General features: G+C 38.5%; 1 protein-coding gene across 10 annotated transcripts in view; it reads right to left on the bottom strand.

The window, feature by feature from the left end:
• The window catches only part of LOC133557865 (growth arrest-specific protein 7-like), a 168,887-nt gene that overhangs the window by 24,310 nt on the left and 125,345 nt on the right, over nt 1-19,232 (bottom strand). For all 10 annotated transcript variants that reach the window (XM_061908743.1, XM_061908746.1, XM_061908741.1 and 7 more), the window contains 4 exons: nt 14,629-14,744; nt 14,373-14,447; nt 3,755-3,833; nt 395-523 (listed from right to left, as the gene is read on the bottom strand). In XM_061908743.1, the coding sequence (XP_061764727.1) occupies nt 395-523; nt 3,755-3,833; nt 14,373-14,447; nt 14,629-14,744 (399 nt within the window). The remainder of the gene's footprint in view (nt 1-394; nt 524-3,754; nt 3,834-14,372; nt 14,448-14,628; nt 14,745-19,232) is intronic.

Here is a 19,232-nt window from a genome sequence, read left to right as displayed (position 1 = left end):
CAGCCTCAGATTCTAAGAATTTAACACGGTGGACATTTTTTCCATGTTAGAACATCTGAAGACCAGTTAAGGTTGACTGAAGATTTCTCTGTAAAAGAAATGTTTTATTGTCCTCATTAATCCACCTTGCACCAAATCTTGTTAGATTTTCTGCACAATTGAAAGTTTTGAACTACAAAAAACATATAGTATAAATCATAATGATATAGTTTCTGTTAAAACAGACATATTTTCCTTCTCTCAGACAAACCGTTGAAATGGAAAATGACGCAAGACAAAGATAACGTTAAAACAGGACTAAACAAATGCAACAGATGTCGAATTTTAACCACTGTTAAATGAATATCTGACATTCTGTTGCTAGGCGATAACAATTATGTGAAAGCGTGCGTACCTTCTCCACTAAAGTGTAGCGACCAACCAGCTGCTTCCGCAAGTCTGCAATATGATGGTCCAGCCTTTTCATGTCCTTCTTGAAGTTCTCTCGGAAGCTCAGTAAAGGCTTTTCCACTTCACTCTGGAGCTGAAAGAAACCCACTGCTTTAATCATGTACAATTCACACAAAGAAATGGAACGTTGAAGCTACCAATTTCAGTGCGCTACAACACAATTGCTCAGAGCTCACATATGTTTTGCATCAGTGTCATTGCACTAAAACTTTAAGGTGACTGTAAACACATTTGTCTAATATCTGTGCCAAAAAAAAAACAGAACACAAGCATACAGCACACACACACACACACACACACACACACACACACACACACACACACACACACACACACACACACACACACAGCGACAATAAAGCTAATATTTATGCGGGTTTTTATTGCACAGTTGTCAATTATTCCTGCTGGCTCCGCTGTGAACGGGACTCTCGCTGCTGTGTTGGATCCGCTTTGGACTGGACTCTCGCGGCTGTTTTGGATCCATTATGGATTGAACTTTCACAGTATCATGTTAGACCCGCTCGACATCCATTGCTTTCGTCCTCTCCAAGGTTCTCATAGTCTTTATTGTCACCGACGTACCACTGGGTCATCATTGTCACCAACGTCCCACTGGGTGTGAGTTTTCCTTGCCCTTATGTGGGCCTACCGAGGATGTTGTAGTGGTTTGTGTTGTGGTTTGTGCAGCCCTTTGAGACACTAGTGATTTTGGGCTATATAAGTAAACATTGATTGATTGATTAAGTCTGTTTCCGAAGAAAAACATACCAAGTAGATATGGCTTAAGTGGTAGGACCCTTGCTGGGCATCAAAGGGACTCTGTTGCGAACATTAACAGACTCTTCCACACTTTAGAACCTAAGACAGAACAAAAACAAATAATCTAATGTTTTGCCATGGGATACAAATTCAAGCCAAACCAACCTTTGATAATTGTCGAAAGTATAAAGGCCAATGCCCCCCATGATTCTAAGGTTCACTACTGATATGTCATGAAGTTGACATCTCAACATATCTGTAATACACCTCCTACACAAGTCTCAAAATCAAAACCACCCTCATGTAAGTGCATACCATCTATTGGGCTAATGGACAGTTTGGAGTTTACTGATTTCAAAAGACGGCCAGTCAACAACACATATTAAGAAAGAAGAAAATACCAAACCGGACTCACATTCAAAGCTGCAAGACCCCAGCGTCCCCATATGATTTGTCATTTGTTCTTCTCTCTACACTGACTGGCATGATGAGTTAGCTAGTGGAAAATGATTTGCGCATGCGTGAACCACTGCTATTCCCACCCTGTGAGGCTCTGCGCTCAGCTCTGGCAGCAGCAGCGCTAGTTGACTGTCAGCACCCATCACTGCTCATCGAGGATTGTAACTGCTGCATGCTTTTTCCTCAAAGTCTCCAAGACAAAAAAAACGTCACCAATAACACCAGAAAAAGTCGCTAGCTTTGTCGCTAATAGTTGTTCACAAAAAAAAGTAATCAAGGGGATTGGAAAGTCGTCAGATTTAGCGAAAGGTCGTCAAAATGACAACACTGGTTAATAGTAGAAACCTGTGTTGCAAGTGGAATGGTGACTAACAAAGGGATGAAAGATATTTGGGTTGAAACCATCCAGAATGTTAATGAATTGGGTTTGGCCAGAAGAAAACCTTGGAGCAAGTTAAAATCAGATTGAAGAATCTGAGGATCAGCGCAACAAAGGACCTTGCTGAAGCAAAAAAAACACCCAACGGGCAACAAACCGTTTGAAAAAGGTACATAGATACATGGATGTGGTTCTGGGCACTGTTGGAGGTGAGAACTCTAAAACTCTGCATGGGATTGAAGGCGCTGTGGGGGATGGTGATTTTACGAGGAAAGTAAGCCAGTTCCTTCTAATGCAGAGGAAACATTTATTCTGGATCCTGTTAAATCCCTATAATTTTGATCCAGATTAAGGGCACGATTTACTAAAATCCAAAAACCACGTGTTAAACAGCGTGTCCAAGCTATAAAATAACATGTATTATTAGTGCACGTGTTGCGTGCAATTTACTAACACTGCAATTGGTGCAGAGTGCTTTATTCAAAATACATGTACTATATGGGGCATTACCACTGAGTCACCCTCATTTACTGCAGATTCATGTTATCATGCTTCTACCTGTGGAGTTTTGCTGTTTTCAAACATGCAGGAGACATCTACCACTTTTTATGGGCATTTACAATGAAACATGTTTTACCGCCAAAGATGCGCTCATTGGAGAGAGGGTGCACTTAGTACGGCCTAATAAAAAATATATATATATATATTTAATATAAGAAAACATTTAATAATATATATGTTGTGTGAAAAAAATTTAAGTAATTTAAAAAATGTTGAATTATACCAAAACACATATATTTAAATATTTTAATTAGCCCTTTAAGTCCTCTCGCAGCTATAAAACTATAAAATGATGTTGCTGTATAGTCAATATGGCTAATATGTTTTAGTTCTGACTGTCTAAAATGTTGACACACACACATAAGATGGAGGATTATTGTCCGTCCATCATCTGCACTGATCCTGCTGCCGTGTGTGGAATTGTCAGTTTGCACGTCCTCCCCAATAAAACGCAACAGTGCGAGCAAAACAGTGGTGAGTGTTGATAAATCACATTGTGCGTGCTAAATAATTATATGTGCATGTCTTCCTCCCAGTATTGTGGGCGTTCTGATGATCAGTATATATTTTGCATATTAATGAAGACAAAGACACAGAATGGATTGCACGTCTTATTCTGCTCACTTAACGGACACATTCCATTTTGCACACGTTTAGTAGATCAGCTTTGCTCGTGTTATCTGGTTTTCACATGTTTTAGTATACAAACCTTTAGTAAATCAGGCCCTAAATGCTTTGGACAACTGGCAGGAGGTGGTTATGTTGATAAGAGATCCACTGAGCAGCTTGATTAAGTAAAAACATGAGAAAGTGTAAGTGTTAATTAACTCCACTAAATATTTATTCTAAATTCAGTCTTTTGTTTATTGTTTCATGGCTCGTATTTCTTGATATGTCAGACTTGCTTACAGTCAAAGTCAATGATTCAAACACAAGTAGAAACACTGCCAAAACTATTAACAAAGCGAAGATGTATTCAACTACAACTAACCTCAAAATAAAACCTATATATATATATATATATATAAATATATATATATATATATATATATATATATATATTCTGCATCTACATCATGAATGTTTTGATCATCAAACCACGTTTATATGTGCAGTTGTGTGAGGGAGTAAAGCAGGAATTACTTTGGAGGAGAACTTCAGGTGAACCTCCGCTTCATCCGCCAGACTCTTCTTCAACTGGGCCCAAGCATCCCCAAGAGTCCTAGGACGACAGAGAGACCACACACACTTTTACATAAAAAGTGGGCAGGAATATCGAGTAAAAGGGGGAGTGCAGTAGATGACGGTGAGCACACACAGCTGGCGATAAGCAGCAGAGAGTGAGTTACACCGCCAACAATTAAATCTGGAAAGCTGGAGGTCCAAATGCAGTTCAGTTCAAATAATTAAGATGCATGTGACAGATGTTCTGTTCCGGCCTGATGACTGCTAATACCACTAAGGCTTATTTCACTGTGAGGGATTGTATTGTCTCACAGACAAGTGTTAACAAATTCATAATACGTAATTATTGTGGGGCAGCACGGTGGAACATGGATTATGGTAGTGCAAGTGCCTCACAATATGAAGGTCTTGAGTTCAGTCCCCGGCTTGGGATCTTTCTGTGTGGAGTTTGCATGTTCTCCCAGTGACTGCGTGGATTCCCTCCAGGTACTCTGGCTTCCTCACACCTCCAAAGAGATGCACCCGGGATAAGTTGATTGGCAACACTAAATGGTCCCTAGTGTGTGAATATGAGTGTGAACGTTGTCTGTCTATGTCTGTTGGCCCTGCGATGAGATGGCGACTTGTCCAGGGTGTACGCCGCCTTCCGCCTGAATGCAGCTGAGATAGGCTCCAGCACCCCCCGCCACCCCCAAAAGGACAAGCGGTTGAAAATGGAAGGATGGATGGGGTAAAATTGGGGGGGAAAAAAGGCAGATCATCAACTTTGAGGTCTCTGTGTGAATGAAGCCTGTGTGCTTGTCTGCCAGATGATTACACAATCTACAGCTTGAAGCACATGTAAATCGATTAGGACATTTTGTGCATCTCAAAACATGCAGGCTATTTTAAACACAAAATGTCCATTCAAGCTGTCAATTTGCATGATGTATGTGTCCTCTGCCTCAAAATGATGTTTCATTAATTTCAAATATATCATGGGAGAGGTTGGACACTACAGTATATATAAAAAGGGTATGCACTACTGATAAACTACACACATACATACATACATACATACATACATATATATATATATATATATATATATATATATGTATATATATATATATATATATATATATATAACATCAAAACTAGTGACGTTGGCATGTTGTGTAAATTGTAAATAAAAACAGAATACAATGATTTGCAAATCCTTTTCAACTTACTGTATATTCAATTGAATACACTACAAAGACAATATAACAATTTAATGTTGGAACTGAAAAACTTTTTTTTTTTTTTTTGCAAATAATCATTAACTTGGAATTTAATGTCAGCAACACATCGCAAAACAGTTGGCACAGGGACATTTTTACCACTGTGTTACACCGCCTTTCCTTTTTAACAACACTCAGTAATCGTTTTGTAACTGAGGAGACCAATTTTTGAAGCTTTTCAGGTGGAATTATTTCCCATTCTTGCTTGATGTACAGCTTAAGTTGTTCAACAGTCAGGGGTCTTCGTTGTCGTATTTTACGCTTCATAACGGGCCACACATTTTCAATGGGAGAAATGTCTGGACTACAGCCAGGCTAGTCTGTACCCGCACTCTTTTACTATGTTGTGACGTGCAGAACCTGGCTTGGCATTGTCTTGCTGAAATAAGCAGGGGCGTTCATGAAAAAGATGTTGCTTGGATGTCAACATATGTTGCTCCAAAACCTGTGTGTACCTTTCAGTATTAATGGTGCCTTCACAGATGCGTAAGTTACCCATGCCTTTGGCATTCATATACCCCCATACCATCACAGATGCTGGCTTTTTAACTTTGCGCCTATAACAGTCCAGATGTTTTTTTTTTCCTCTTTGGTCTGGAGTACACAACGTCCACAGTTTCCAAAAACAATTTGAAACGTGTACTCACAATAGAGTTCAGAATGCATATTGTGCCGTCAACAAATTGCGAGCGCTGCACGAAACTCTACAAAAATGATGGTCATGTTGACTTAAGTCTTTGCATCTTACCGTTCCAGTATTTTTTACCTGTTGAGTAAATAATTTACAATGAAAAAAGTTATTGTGCGTCGCTATGGCATTAGTCTACCGCCAGCCACAACAGGAGCAGCTGGTTGCTGGAACCTGCGCTGACTGGAGTAGTGACAGACAATCCAGAGGGCGCTTAAAGTCAGCGGACACTTCATCCTTAACAGTGTGATGCGTGATGTGGGTTATACTTCAATTGCTATTGCGGTATCCAGTGGACACATTTAGAACAGCAGTTTCATTCATTATAAAATTCAGCTCATTTTTTTACTTTGCAAACTACTTTTGCGGGCTGCGCGGTGGATTACACCTGTTGGTATGGGTGGTATGTTTGATACCCCAGCTTTAGGATAAACACATTTACTGTAATTGAACTCAAACACAATGCTCAAGTTTTCTAATCATATTATTACTCCAAACAAGTATATAAATGTATATATTTTTAAATATACTTTTAGTTGAGTGTCTTTAAACTGACAATATAAACATCCAGTGTATGAAGTATAAAACAATAATGTACACATTAGTGTCTTTCAACTTTAGAGAAACAGTGTTCCCGGTACTGGACATCTTATTTCACTTTGGAAAATGCTGATTTTCAGAAAAGTTAGCTGACATTTAACGTCAAATAATGTAAATACCGGGCTTCATGGTGGAAGAGGGGTTAGTGCGTCCTGCCTCACAATATGAAGGTCCTGAGTAGTCAGGGTTCAATCCCGGGATCGGGACCTTTCTGTGTGGAGTTTGCATGTCCTCCCCGCGAATGCGTGGGTTCCCTCCAGGTACTCCGGCTTCCTCCCACTTCCAAAGACATGCCCCTGGGGATAGGTTGATTGGCAACACTAAATTGGCCCTAGTATGTGAATGTGAGTGTGAATGTTGTCTATCTGTGTTGGCCCTGCGATGAGGTGGCGATTTGTCCAGGGTGTACGCCGCCTTTCCGCCCGATTGTAGCTGAGATAGGCACCAGCGCCCCCCGCGACCCAAAGGGAATAAGCGGTAGAAAATGGATGGGATGGATAATGTAAATACCTTACAAATTGATGCTTTGCCTTCTTGGCATCAAATATATTTTCCGGGTGATGGTTTATCGAGTAGCTTCTCCTATTAATTGTGTTCCGCGCAGTGCAATGCCACCAAAACATTATTTTGTCTGCGCTGCCGCCTGCTGTATTTCCTACCTAAAACATGGATAACCAATCCATTCAAACAACAAGTTTATTCAATAAAACTAGAAAAAAATGTGGGTTAAAACATCCCAACTTTTGACCGTGTTGTCTTGGAAACTCTCCAGACTAAGATGACATTGTGTTGTTTTATATGCAGAACAATAAGGTTGTGTTTTTGCCAGGGATTGTTTGTCTGTCTGCGAGGAACATAACTCAAAAAGTCATGGTTAGATTTAAATGAAAACTTCAGGAAATGTCAGAGAAAAAAATATTTTTTCTCTCTTTACGACCTCCCACACAAGGACCTCGCACACTTGTGCTACTAGGCAGGGAATTTTGGTGGATGTGGTTTACTTACGGACTGGTCAATTCAAAAGAACCAGCCATAAATGACACTGACCAGGTTTTAATTTTATACCGTCACGTCACTGTATTAATGTGATGATTTTGATAGCGAAATACGGCAGAATTTATAATATTGTAACACCACTAATATAAATGCATATATATGTAGATTAATATACATACATACAAATATATATATATATATATATATATATATATATATATATATATACACACACATTTGTATACGTACATATATGTATACGATAGGATGTGCATCCCTACCTAAATGGTAATCCATTATGAATCTTGATACATGGCTTATAATACCATTCATTAACACTACTTTTTAAAACATTACAATACAATGCGATAAAATTCAATGCAATTCAATGCAGATGGAAGCTTTGCATGGTGAAAAGAAAATCAAATGTATCATGTATCATGTCAGAACAATGTCATATGTTTATTTTTTGAATATACACATATATAACAGGTGGTTCCTGTATTAATTTCTAGCAAATAGTACAACTACCAACTTCAAAGCATTGCAATTCATAAACTTTAAGAAAAGAAAATAAGCTATGTGAGTTAGAAAAAATTCAAATTATGATTAGAACAGTACATTTATTTTATTCTGTTGATTCTTAGTTTAGTTATGTTTGTTCTACATTGATAAATGTTAGAGTATCAAAATACTGAAAAGTTTAGATATTCACAAACGAACGAATTGACTGGCATGAACGATAGGTTTTTTTTTTGAAGCGTGACAGTGATGAAACATTTACATTTACATCTCAACCAAGGCAGAAAGAGTGGCAACTTCGCACACAGTGGGTGTGGGTATCCTCTCTGCTTTTACGAGAATGGAATGGACTTCATTGTTATGGCAAGTTAAAAGTACAACAAAATGTGTTTTCAGTACAAGCTGTCCAAAGCAGACATTCAGTCGACAGGGGGGACCGCCTGTGAGGAAAGGCTCACAGCAGCACCACATAGCACGTAGAAACGGGAGTGGAAGGAGGAGAGTCACAAGAGAGAGATCTCCAACCATCCAAAAAAGTTGCTAGATTTTTCGCAAGTCGCTTTTGAGAAAGAAAGCCACTGAAAAGAGTTGGAAAGATACTAGATTTAGCGAGAAAGTCGACAAGTTGACAACACTGCACTGAGCAGTGTGTGAAAAATAAATAGGCAAAGACCTGCCTTAGATTACTACTGATTGGTTTACACTGCATGGTACCTTCCATGGTTAGCTACGTTTAGGCACAATCATTTATGGATTGGTTAGTGATGGGTTCTTTCGGTAAGTCGATCAGAATTACTTTCTGCCAAGTTGCTCTGTCGTCGTCAGTCGCAAAGGACAACAGTACTATCGTTTACATCATCAGAGAAGTCCCGCAAGATTAGAGCGGCCATATTTTATAACAGATCTACAATCAACCGATACACGACTTTCTAACTGGACATCGACCTAGCCATAGTACTTATAAATCCATCCAGATGCTTGCCAAACGATGTATTCATATCTCTAAAGTTAAAATACTGATTCATTTTTACATCCCAAATATATATAAAAAAAAATATATATATATATATTAAAAAGTTTGAACCCCTCTGATGTACAGTATATCATTAACAGCGACACCGCAATGTTTTATCACGCCTGCACACACACTCAGTCCGTCATTTGTTTATTTAAGAAAATGACTGTCAATAAAAATGATTCAATCAGTATTATGAAACAGCAAATGTATGTATCCTTTTATTGTAGGCTTTTTGGAGACTCTGCATACAGAGTTAAATATAAATAACGCATTCATTGCAGAATAACGCCATCTTTTGTTCCACTCTGTGATTTTATATTGTGTGAAGACGATTTCCCAAAAGACAAATAAATCCATCCATCCATTTTCCACCGCTTATTCCCCTCTGGCGCCTAGTTGGTAGGCGCCTATCTCAGCTACAATCGGGCGGAAGGCAGCATACACCCTGGACAAGTCGCCACCTCATCGCAGGGCCAACACAGATAGACAGACAACATTCACACTCACATTTAAACACTAGGGCCAATTTGGTGTTGCCAATCAACCTATCCCCAGGTGCATGTCTTTGGAAGTGGGAGAAAGCCAGATTACCCGGAGGGAACCCATGCATTCACGGGGAGAACATGCAAACTCCACACAGAAAGATCCCGAGCCTGGGATTGAACCCAGGACTGCAGGACCTTCGTATTGTGAGGCAGACGCACTAACCCCTCTTCCACCGTGAAGCCCGACAAATACATTACTTTCTAAATTTTACCACACACCTACTGTAGGTATATTTGTTTAAATTATCATTATTGGTTCAATATCGCCGATACCAGCCTGATTTTTACTCTGTATTGGATCGGAAAGAAAATCAGTGGTATTGCATAACACTACCTGTGGATAATAGATGTGTGCGGCCAATATGCAGTATGTACAAAAATTAGGTGGGTGTGCTTATAATTAGGTGCACTTTATATTCTGGAAATGAGTAAGTTAGTAAGTCGTAAGTAAGTAAGTTGAAGTAGCCATATGTGCTTACATGCAATTTAAATGACTACCTTTGGTAATGCCAAAACCACAGTGTCCATCACAAGGCAGAATTAATCAAATTTCATAAATGCCATTCAACTAGACACACACTGCAAGATTGGAGCAATAAAAAAATGGTAACATGCCTGGTGGTCACATGATCTTTCCAGAACAAATGGTAAATTCAGCAAAAAAACAGAGGGCTGGTGCTGGGCTGGAGCCACTCGGATAGCAGATCCTACCCAACAAAACAGCAATTGTCTTGCCTGACAACAGAGCAGGCCTTGGGGAGAGCATAATGGAAGGATTGTACTGCACTTCTCTGAATGTGGGCTGACTAAGCCGGCTGGTATAATCTATGTGGGACCATTTCATTCCACTTGAGCCCTGCACATATTGGAAGTCTTATGTGCATGCAACAACAATGCATGGCGGGTACATCCCTTTTAAGAATTCTTCTTTTAACTTAGTGCAACTTCTATGGCAGGAAACAGACCTTGCACCAATATCCAACTTTAAAAAAGTAGATTTATTGCAACTAAATCTGATTTTTTACCCTGCACAGTGCACATTATTCAAGCCCATGCACACAGCAAAGTATTCTCCTTAATGCAAGGCTACTGAGGTCACACATCCTGCATGTACTATGTACTCCTTCATCACATGCAAGGATCATCTCGAGTAACACTGAATTATGACTATAACTGCAGACCTGTGGTCGTAGGCCACGGTTCTATAAAAAAATTATTACATTTTTTTTTACAAAAACTAGTGTGTGAATGTTGTCTATCTGTGTTGGTCCTGCAATGAGGTGGCAATTTGTCCAGGGTGTACCCTACCTTCCGCCCGAATGCAGCTGGGATAGGCTCCAGATCCCCCGCCGCCCCGTGAGGGACAAGCGTAAGAAAATGCATGGATGGATAATTTGAACTAATTCCAGTGAAAGGTGGGGCACTAAATACTGTACTTTAAATATATCTATCCATCCATCCTTTTTCTACCGCTTGTTTCACATAACATTTTTATCGTAGCCGAATCCCATATGCATGTTTTTTCTGACTCTGAACAGTATCACCTTTTGTTGGCCAAAAATAACACCTTTGTATTGAGATTTTGCCCATTAGAGAACCAACGGCATTCCATAAAGGCTTAAAAGCCCAGACCAGGACGGGGGACACTACTTCATTTGTTATATGTCCATTCTTTGCCTCCTTATTTTTCTCCTAGTAGTTGTGTTACCTAGATTCTGATCATTTTCCTCTCTGCTTAGTTGCCATGACGATATGAGCACACCTGTCTGGAATAATCGTGCTAGCATTTAAGCCAACTCAACTCACGTAGGGGTCGCGAGATCTTTCACTCATGCCCCGACATGTTTTTCTATGCCATTTATGCCTCTATGCTACTTGCTAATCCTGCTCGTTGTGCTTACTCGAAACTAGTATACCCAAGCCTTCCTGTAATCAAGTTCTTATTTTCTTGTTTTAGAATTCTTCTATTTTTTTGTATTTTTTCCTAGTTTTGTCGTGCCACTGGCTACTCCCACTAGTGTCATAGTTTTTGGTCAATTTTTTTGTATTATTTATATGACAATTATATGTATTTGATGTCTTTATAACCTATCCACACATATCAAATTAGGGTTGTTAATGATAAACCGATGGTCAAGAAGTGGCCGGTTTGGCTACGTCGGTTACAGTGCCCTCGATCAATAAGGTTATCACGCCGAACTAAAAATCAGTTGACGGTTTATGTTACTTACGTACCTGGAGTTGAGAATAGACGTAGACACATAGACCGGGTATACTGCGAGAAAAGCAAACAGCTGACAGTTTGTCTTTAAAACAACACGAGACTGACAGCTGCCGCCAAATAATTACCCACAATATATGTAACGTCAACACCATGGACCGTTTTCGTGCTGTGCTGTCCGTCAATATTGTAACATTTCAAGTACTGAAAGACAAGATAGCTTGCCAGTTGGTTTTTCTTTATTACACAAAATGCAATATTCTCATAATAAGGGCTCAATCTTCAAGCTCTCTTTTCCGGCAACATTCACACGACCTTTCAACTCCACAACACAGGTCACTTCCCATCCTTGTCCCGGAAGTCCAGCCTCCCACTCAAACCATTGACTCTAACCCGTAGGCGTCTGAGACGACACTGACTTAACTTGACTCGTGAAAAATAAATATATTTGACATCTGACATGTTTGCCTTTTTACTTTATTTAACATCTTGGAGGATATATGTTGTGTTCTACGAATTTGGAAAATACTGGAAGATGAATGGGTGTTCTCATTCATCAGGTTATTGTTATTCTCAAGGCAATTCGACTGATCAGTTATGTTAGAAGACGTTAGGCCTCTCATCCGACGAGTTTTCATTAGTTCATGCTCATAGACTTAGATTGGCCAGATCTAGTCTGAGCGCTTGTTGCCAAGGTCCTAAATATTGATCCATTTACATGAGGAGCGTACACACAGGTGGGAATGTTTTTATTTTTTGTTGTGTGAAAATTATACATACATTAAATTGGATCGCATCAAATTGTTCTGTTTTATAAGTAAAATCGTTTCTTAATTGCAGCTTAACCCCTGTATTGCAATGTGAATCGAATCATCAATCGCAAAAAATATTTACATCCCTAGATTTCACACACACTTATGAACACTTCCTAAGCAGCCAAACACTTTATACACTCTAAAAGATTCATTAATATAATATGAAACTTCAATGGGTACTGAAATCTTAATGTACTTCAAACTCTGCGATGCCCTGATAGGGTGGCACAACAACTAGTGTATTATGTTTTATGGGTTGAAATTCTTTTCTTGATAAACACGTCCGCCCTACGAAAACTGTCCGATTCCTGCTCCTGCCTCCATGTTTTGTTTTTCCTTTGGAGAACCAGAATCAGCACAACCCTCAGCATGATATCTCCACTGGTGACATGACTGAAGGAAAAAAAAATCTTTACAACACATTTTCTTGGCAAAGTTCTTTCCCCGGACACCAATAAAACACACTTTTGACATATTGTCCCATCAGCTTTTGTTGCCTTCATCTAAACTCTTACAACTCACACATTTTCCGAGATCTCATTTAATAGTTATTCGAGAATTAGAGAAGGAATCAAACCATGCAGTGGTTTACCGACAAGCGTCAAAACTGGGTCCTCTTGACCCAGACACTCACTGGGACGTCTCGCCTTGATGGCTTTTTGGCAGGCTCTTTAAACATAATTGGTTACTAGTATCTAACACACCATGTCAAATCAGACTTAAAAGTACAGTAAGTAGCATATGTAATATATTGTTGTATGTTTCCTTGATTAAGAGTTAATTTGAAGCATCAGTATCAGCATTGATATGACCAATACTGCCCTTGTAACTACTTGCTACAGTATTGGATACCCAAAGATTCATACCCCCAACTCCTCGTTATGCTCACTGCCCCTAAATGTAAACTGTCATTACCTTCACGGGTTCGCCCAGAATTTAGGGATAGGGCTAAAAAGTAGGGGGAGTGCGTGTATTGGGATTGGGCCCAATTTTACCCTTGTGTAGTTTTACGTAGCCTTGGGCTTGCAGTTTCTAGGGTTGTCAAAGTAATCCACAACTTCCGTCCCAAATTCAAGGATGTCAAAGAAATCGGCTTAGTCCAGCTGTGGGTTTAAATCTGTGATTTACTCATGTGTGCACTGTAAACTAGTATTGAATTTAGTCAGTCCCTGCTCCCACTTGTCTATTATTCACTTCCGCCATCCAGCCATTCAGTTGTTCCGCCACTTATCTATGTCCGGGTCGCGGGGGCAGCAGTCTAAGCAGAGTTGCCCAGACTTCCATTTACCCGGCCCCCTCCTTTAGTTCCACAAGTGGGACACCAAAGTGTTCCCAATCCAGCTGTGAGGCATAGTCTCTCCGGTGTGTCCTATGTCTGCCTCGAGGCCTTGTCCCGGCTGAACATGCCCGAAACATTTCACCAGGGAGGCGTCCAGGAAGGCGTCTGTAGTAGATGCCTGATCCATCTCAGCTGACTCCTGTCGACGTGAAGGAGCTGCGGCTCTATTCTGAGTCCTTCCCGGATGACTGAGCTCCTCACCCTCTCCCTGAGGGTGATCCCAGACATCATGCGGAGGAAACTAATCTCTGCCGCTTGTATTCGCGACCTTGTCCTTTCGGACATTATCCTATTCACTTCCTGAATTAGGATTTGGCCAATACCAATTTGCCAACATTTTTATGCATTTAAGCTTTTTGACTATTATTTTGCTGACCTTGACCTCTCTTTACCTTCAATGTTGAATTAGTAATGTAAAAGGTAAAAAAAGCACCCTACAGATGGATAATTTAGAGTCTATCTCCCTTATAGACATATGCAATTTAAAAAGGGAAAAAAGATTTATATTTAATTTTTTGCGAGCATTCTGAGGGGTGGGTTGGGGGGGGAGGGCGGGGGGGTTTTACTCACCCTTCTTCCTGGCTCGCAAGAGGGATCTGGGAAAGTTTGGAAAGATTCTTGGCGTACTCCTCCTCTATTTTTATCCTGAGAGGGAAGTAAAGAGTTTCATTAGCTCACAGCGTTTACACAACAGTATTCATGTCTGTATGCATTTCCTGCACTGTGCAACACCGCGATGTAGCACAAATACGGAAAACCACATGTTGCAACTGTATGGTTATCATGGTAAAAATACAACAGAAACCCCCAAAAAGGGAAATAATACCTCTCTCGGACAAACTCAGCCATCTCTTTCTGCATCTGTTTCCCTTTGAACTGCTTCTGCACTAACACTTCAAACCCGGTGATGTAATAATTGCACTGGGCATCCTTCTTATCAGTCTAGAAGACAAACACACAAGAAATGCATTGATCAAATACTTAACAGCAAACATTACAATGTCACACCTTAGTCTAATTAATTGTATTAGCAGCAGGGGAAATTACAAATAGGTAGCAGTGTCAAAAAACACCAGCTTCTAAATTTTACAGGAAACTTTTGAAATTTGAGTCAAAACATCAATAGTTTAGAATGACTAGTAGTCATACTGTAGGTAGAACCCTCCTACAATAAATATTTTTTGCAAGCAGTTACAGTTATAAAAAAATGTCTTTGGGTAAAATAATTATTTCATGCCCAACACAAAATTTAACACAGTACTTGGAGGAGAATACCTTGTCACCAGACTTGTGCATATTTTAGGATGGATTTTGGGTCTCTCCTATACTTTCCAAATCCTAGAGATTTCGAGAATGTCGCTTGGCAACTCAAAGTTTCTGCTTCCACATGTGGCTAAGTCACTGTCTTTGTGAGGAGGCAAAATTAGCAGATGATGGATAGGGTGATTGGCAACACTAAATGGGCCCTAGTGTGTGAATGTTGTCTGTCTATCTGTGTTGGCCCTGCGATGAGGTGGCAACTTGTCCAGGGTGTACCCCGCCTTCTGCCCGATTGTAGCTGAGATAGGCACCAGCGCCCCCCACTTCCCCAAAGGGAATAAGCGGTAGAAAATGGATGGATGGATGGATGGATGGATGAAATAATTTTTGATCCCCCAATGTATATAAATGTAGAAAAAAGGATATTCTATTATGTAACTGTGATTATTAGAGGTATTAAAGCTATTGCTGCTTAAAAAAGTTGATCTTTAAAACTGCATTATGACAATGAATGATATATATTCTCTTAGTGGTAACTCATTATGTGACAACTTAAAATGTTTGAGTTTGAGTTTATTTCGAACATGCAAGCATACAACATGATACATCACAATTTCCAGTTTCTCTATTCAACATGTTCGAAAAGGAGTAGGAAGACAGAGCTTATTTTATCCTACCCCTTCTCTTTTAAATAACAGTTGCTAAAACTTTTGTTGACTTCCTGTTCTCAATGTATTCACAATATACTCTGTAAGTATCACAATAAAATAATAAAAAAATAAATAATTGGTGAAGTAAGTTATATTCTATACAATGAGATACGTAAGGTTATTTTGAGTATGAAAGAATGGATGGATGAATAAACTCAGAATGTTTATTATGATTCTTCTTCTTTGTACTTTGTAAACACTTTAAGTTTGAATAGTTTCTTGAAGTGGATCATATTCATACATTGTTTGATTGCTTTGCTTAATCCATTCCATAATTTAATTCCACAAACAGATATACTGAAGGTCATAAGTGTTGTACATGCGTACAAATGTTTTAAATTAAATTTTTGTCTAAGATTATATTTCTCCTCTTTTGTTGAAAAAAATTGTTGTATATTCTTGGGTAGCAGGTTATAGTTTGCTTTGTGTATAATTTTAGCTGTTTGCAAATTCACTATGATGTGGAATGTCAGTATCTTTGATTCAATAAATAAAGGATTTGTATGTTCTCTATATCCAAAATGATGAATTATTCTAACTGATATTTTTTGTAACACCGTTAATGAATGAAGTGTACTTTTGTAATTATTTCCCCACATTTCTACACAGTGACTCAGATATGGTAACACTAGTGAGCATTAGAGAATATGAAGCGATTTTTGGTTCAGAACATATTTAGCTTTATTCATTATTGACGTGTTTCTTGCTACATTATGTTGTATATTTTTTTATTTTACTAAGTAAGAAAAGTATTTTAGTGCCTTTCTACATGTATACTAATCGCATGTCTTTAGATTGCAATCGCCGAGTTAATTTCCAGACATCTAGGAGGACAAATATAAAGAAGGTTAACAAAACGTTGGCAAAAGTGAACTATTAAACACATTTACAACGCACAGCAAATCTGATTGTTTTGCATCCAAGTGAGTCAGATTGGATATCTTTTGCCAGGAAATGCTCCAAAGTGATTCAAACTTGATGGGTTTTTTTGCATCGGGAGGTAGTCTAAATTTGATTGGAATCTGATCTTTTAAAAGTGACTGCAGTCTAAACGGAAATTCGACCTGTTTGCGACGTTATGTCATTTTTGGGCGAACTACGTCATTTGCGTGTGCAGGAAAAGACACAGCCTGCCAGTGGAAGCGGAAACATTATCACAACATCCAGTTTGGGTGAGCAAAGTAGTTTTTCGGTGGCTGAAATTTCAGGCCTTTTATTCCATAGTGCACAAATATGGTGTGTATGTATTGTATATGTATGGTATTTATTATATGTAATGTATATTTACACACACGCACGCACGCACGCACGCGCACACACACACACACACACACACACACACACACACACACACACACACACATATACATATACTTTGATTCCAAATAAATAGTGATTGTGGATGTCCGAAATTCACTAGCGTATTTGGTAACATAAAATAAAGCAGAGTAGATCCACGCTAATGTCCGCGTCTGTTCCACTTAAAGCCATAAAAAGATTATTAATATATTCCATTATATAATTTGATTCATACATTGTATTTATTTAATGAATTTTCACGTATAAAAAAAAAACATTTTTTTAAGGTGTGGAGACTTTTATTTTGTAAAGTAGTAGTCGTAATAATGACTTCCTTGTTCATTTACAGAATCCGGTCAAATTCCTTTGTTTTTCGCTTTTTCGAATTGCGCATATAAGTGACGTCAGTTCCACATTGGGACCACATTGGGGTCTGTGCGCGAGAGTCTGATAAAGATCACATTTTACTTGCAGTGCAAACAGTCAACTGGAAAAAAATCTGATTTCAATTTGGCCTGCAGTGTAAACGTAGTCTTAGTTAGTAATAAGGCAGTTTAATTATAAGTTGTATGCAGCTTGATATTTAGATCACAATATTTGTCTTTATTATGAATAGGACAGTATACCTACAATGTTAATTTCCCTGCCGAGTGAAGAGTGAAGGTAATGTTTTGATTGCTTTGAAACATTTAGTGAGTCTGTATTACATAAACTACATAATCATACATAGTAATGATACCTTTACAGAGGGTGGTCCATAAAATGATGGTGTAAATTATGATAAGGTATTTTTTTATTCATTAGTTCACAAAAAGACTGTGAGATCTGCCTTGGCATAAACACCAACATATTTTGAACTTTGGCAACAGTTTTCATATTTTGTGTATTAACACAAGAGCTAATACAACTATGTTCAACCAAGAAACTAAAAGGAGTTGGAATAATTATCATCTTTCTTTGATCAAGGGGAATTTTAATTTACTTTAACTTAATATTTTAATATCTCAACAATATTTTTGGAATGTTATTTCTTTTAAAAAAGGAAGTTATATCTGACAATTTTTCAGCATTATTATTATTTTTTTCGTATTATTATTTTTGAAGTATGATGTACTTTATTGAACATATACTTGACGGCATGAGTTTTAAAATATTAAGCTGATCCAACTGAATGTTTTGCTGCAGTGGTTTCTGACTGCCATATGTTACAAAAAAATGGGCGATGAACTTGTAAAACAGTTATTTCTTTAAATAAACAATTTTCAATCTCAACTTGGCCTTTTAGCAGCACTGGTACAACCAGCCTTTTGTGCATTTACTAAGTATTATTCAAAACATCTACTCATATCTGTAAGGTTATAAAACATTTAACAACACACTCAAAACAGTAATGATACAAACATCTGTTACACTTGCAACATTTTAATCAGACCAAAACAAAACAATCTGTCTTTGAAGATATTGCATAACTATTTAGCAGTGCTTCTTGTGTGGTGAGAGTGGTTTCTTAAAAAATGTGATGGAAGGCTAACCCACATGTTGAAGGAACAGAAGCAATCTTAGTCGAAGGCATGGCATAGGTTGACCACGGCATATTTCAGCACACCCATTTTTTTAGAGGTTTCAGATTTAGGGTTAGCAGCCACAGCCCATTCTGTGTGAACTATGGGTCAAACTGACACTCTTTGGAGTAAAATGACAGTATTCGTGCATTCATTTTTGTTTCATAAACAACCACTAACTGTATTTTAAAAGGCTCAGTGCTAAAGTGAAAGTACGACTAACGTAATACATTTTTTATTGCATTTAGGGCTGTCTTTGACAATTCGATTCGGAGGAGTCTGAATCGACCATTAACCTCACATCCGATATTTAACTCACACTTCTCCCCTTTGTGGGAAGGAGGCAGGTTAATAAGTTCTGAATTAATTGTATTCATCATGTCTTATTTAAATATTAGAAAAAGGTTTGTGTGTGACGACAATTTTTTTGCAGGGAGTAAGAGATAAATTGGTTATCTCTTCAGCCTTTCTAAAAGCGGCCGCTGCCTTGTGATGTGATATCACTTGTCTATAAAAACAGCTTGCCGTGTTTTCTCACATCTCTCATTATATAAAATATATTCCTCTGAACAATAATATTTTCCTAATAGTGTGTTGGA

Source organism: Nerophis ophidion, linkage group LG08 (assembly GCF_033978795.1).
Source record: "Nerophis ophidion isolate RoL-2023_Sa linkage group LG08, RoL_Noph_v1.0, whole genome shotgun sequence".
NCBI classification, from domain to species: Eukaryota; Metazoa; Chordata; class Actinopteri; order Syngnathiformes; family Syngnathidae; genus Nerophis; species Nerophis ophidion.
This window is presented reverse-complemented; position numbering and strand designations above follow the sequence as displayed.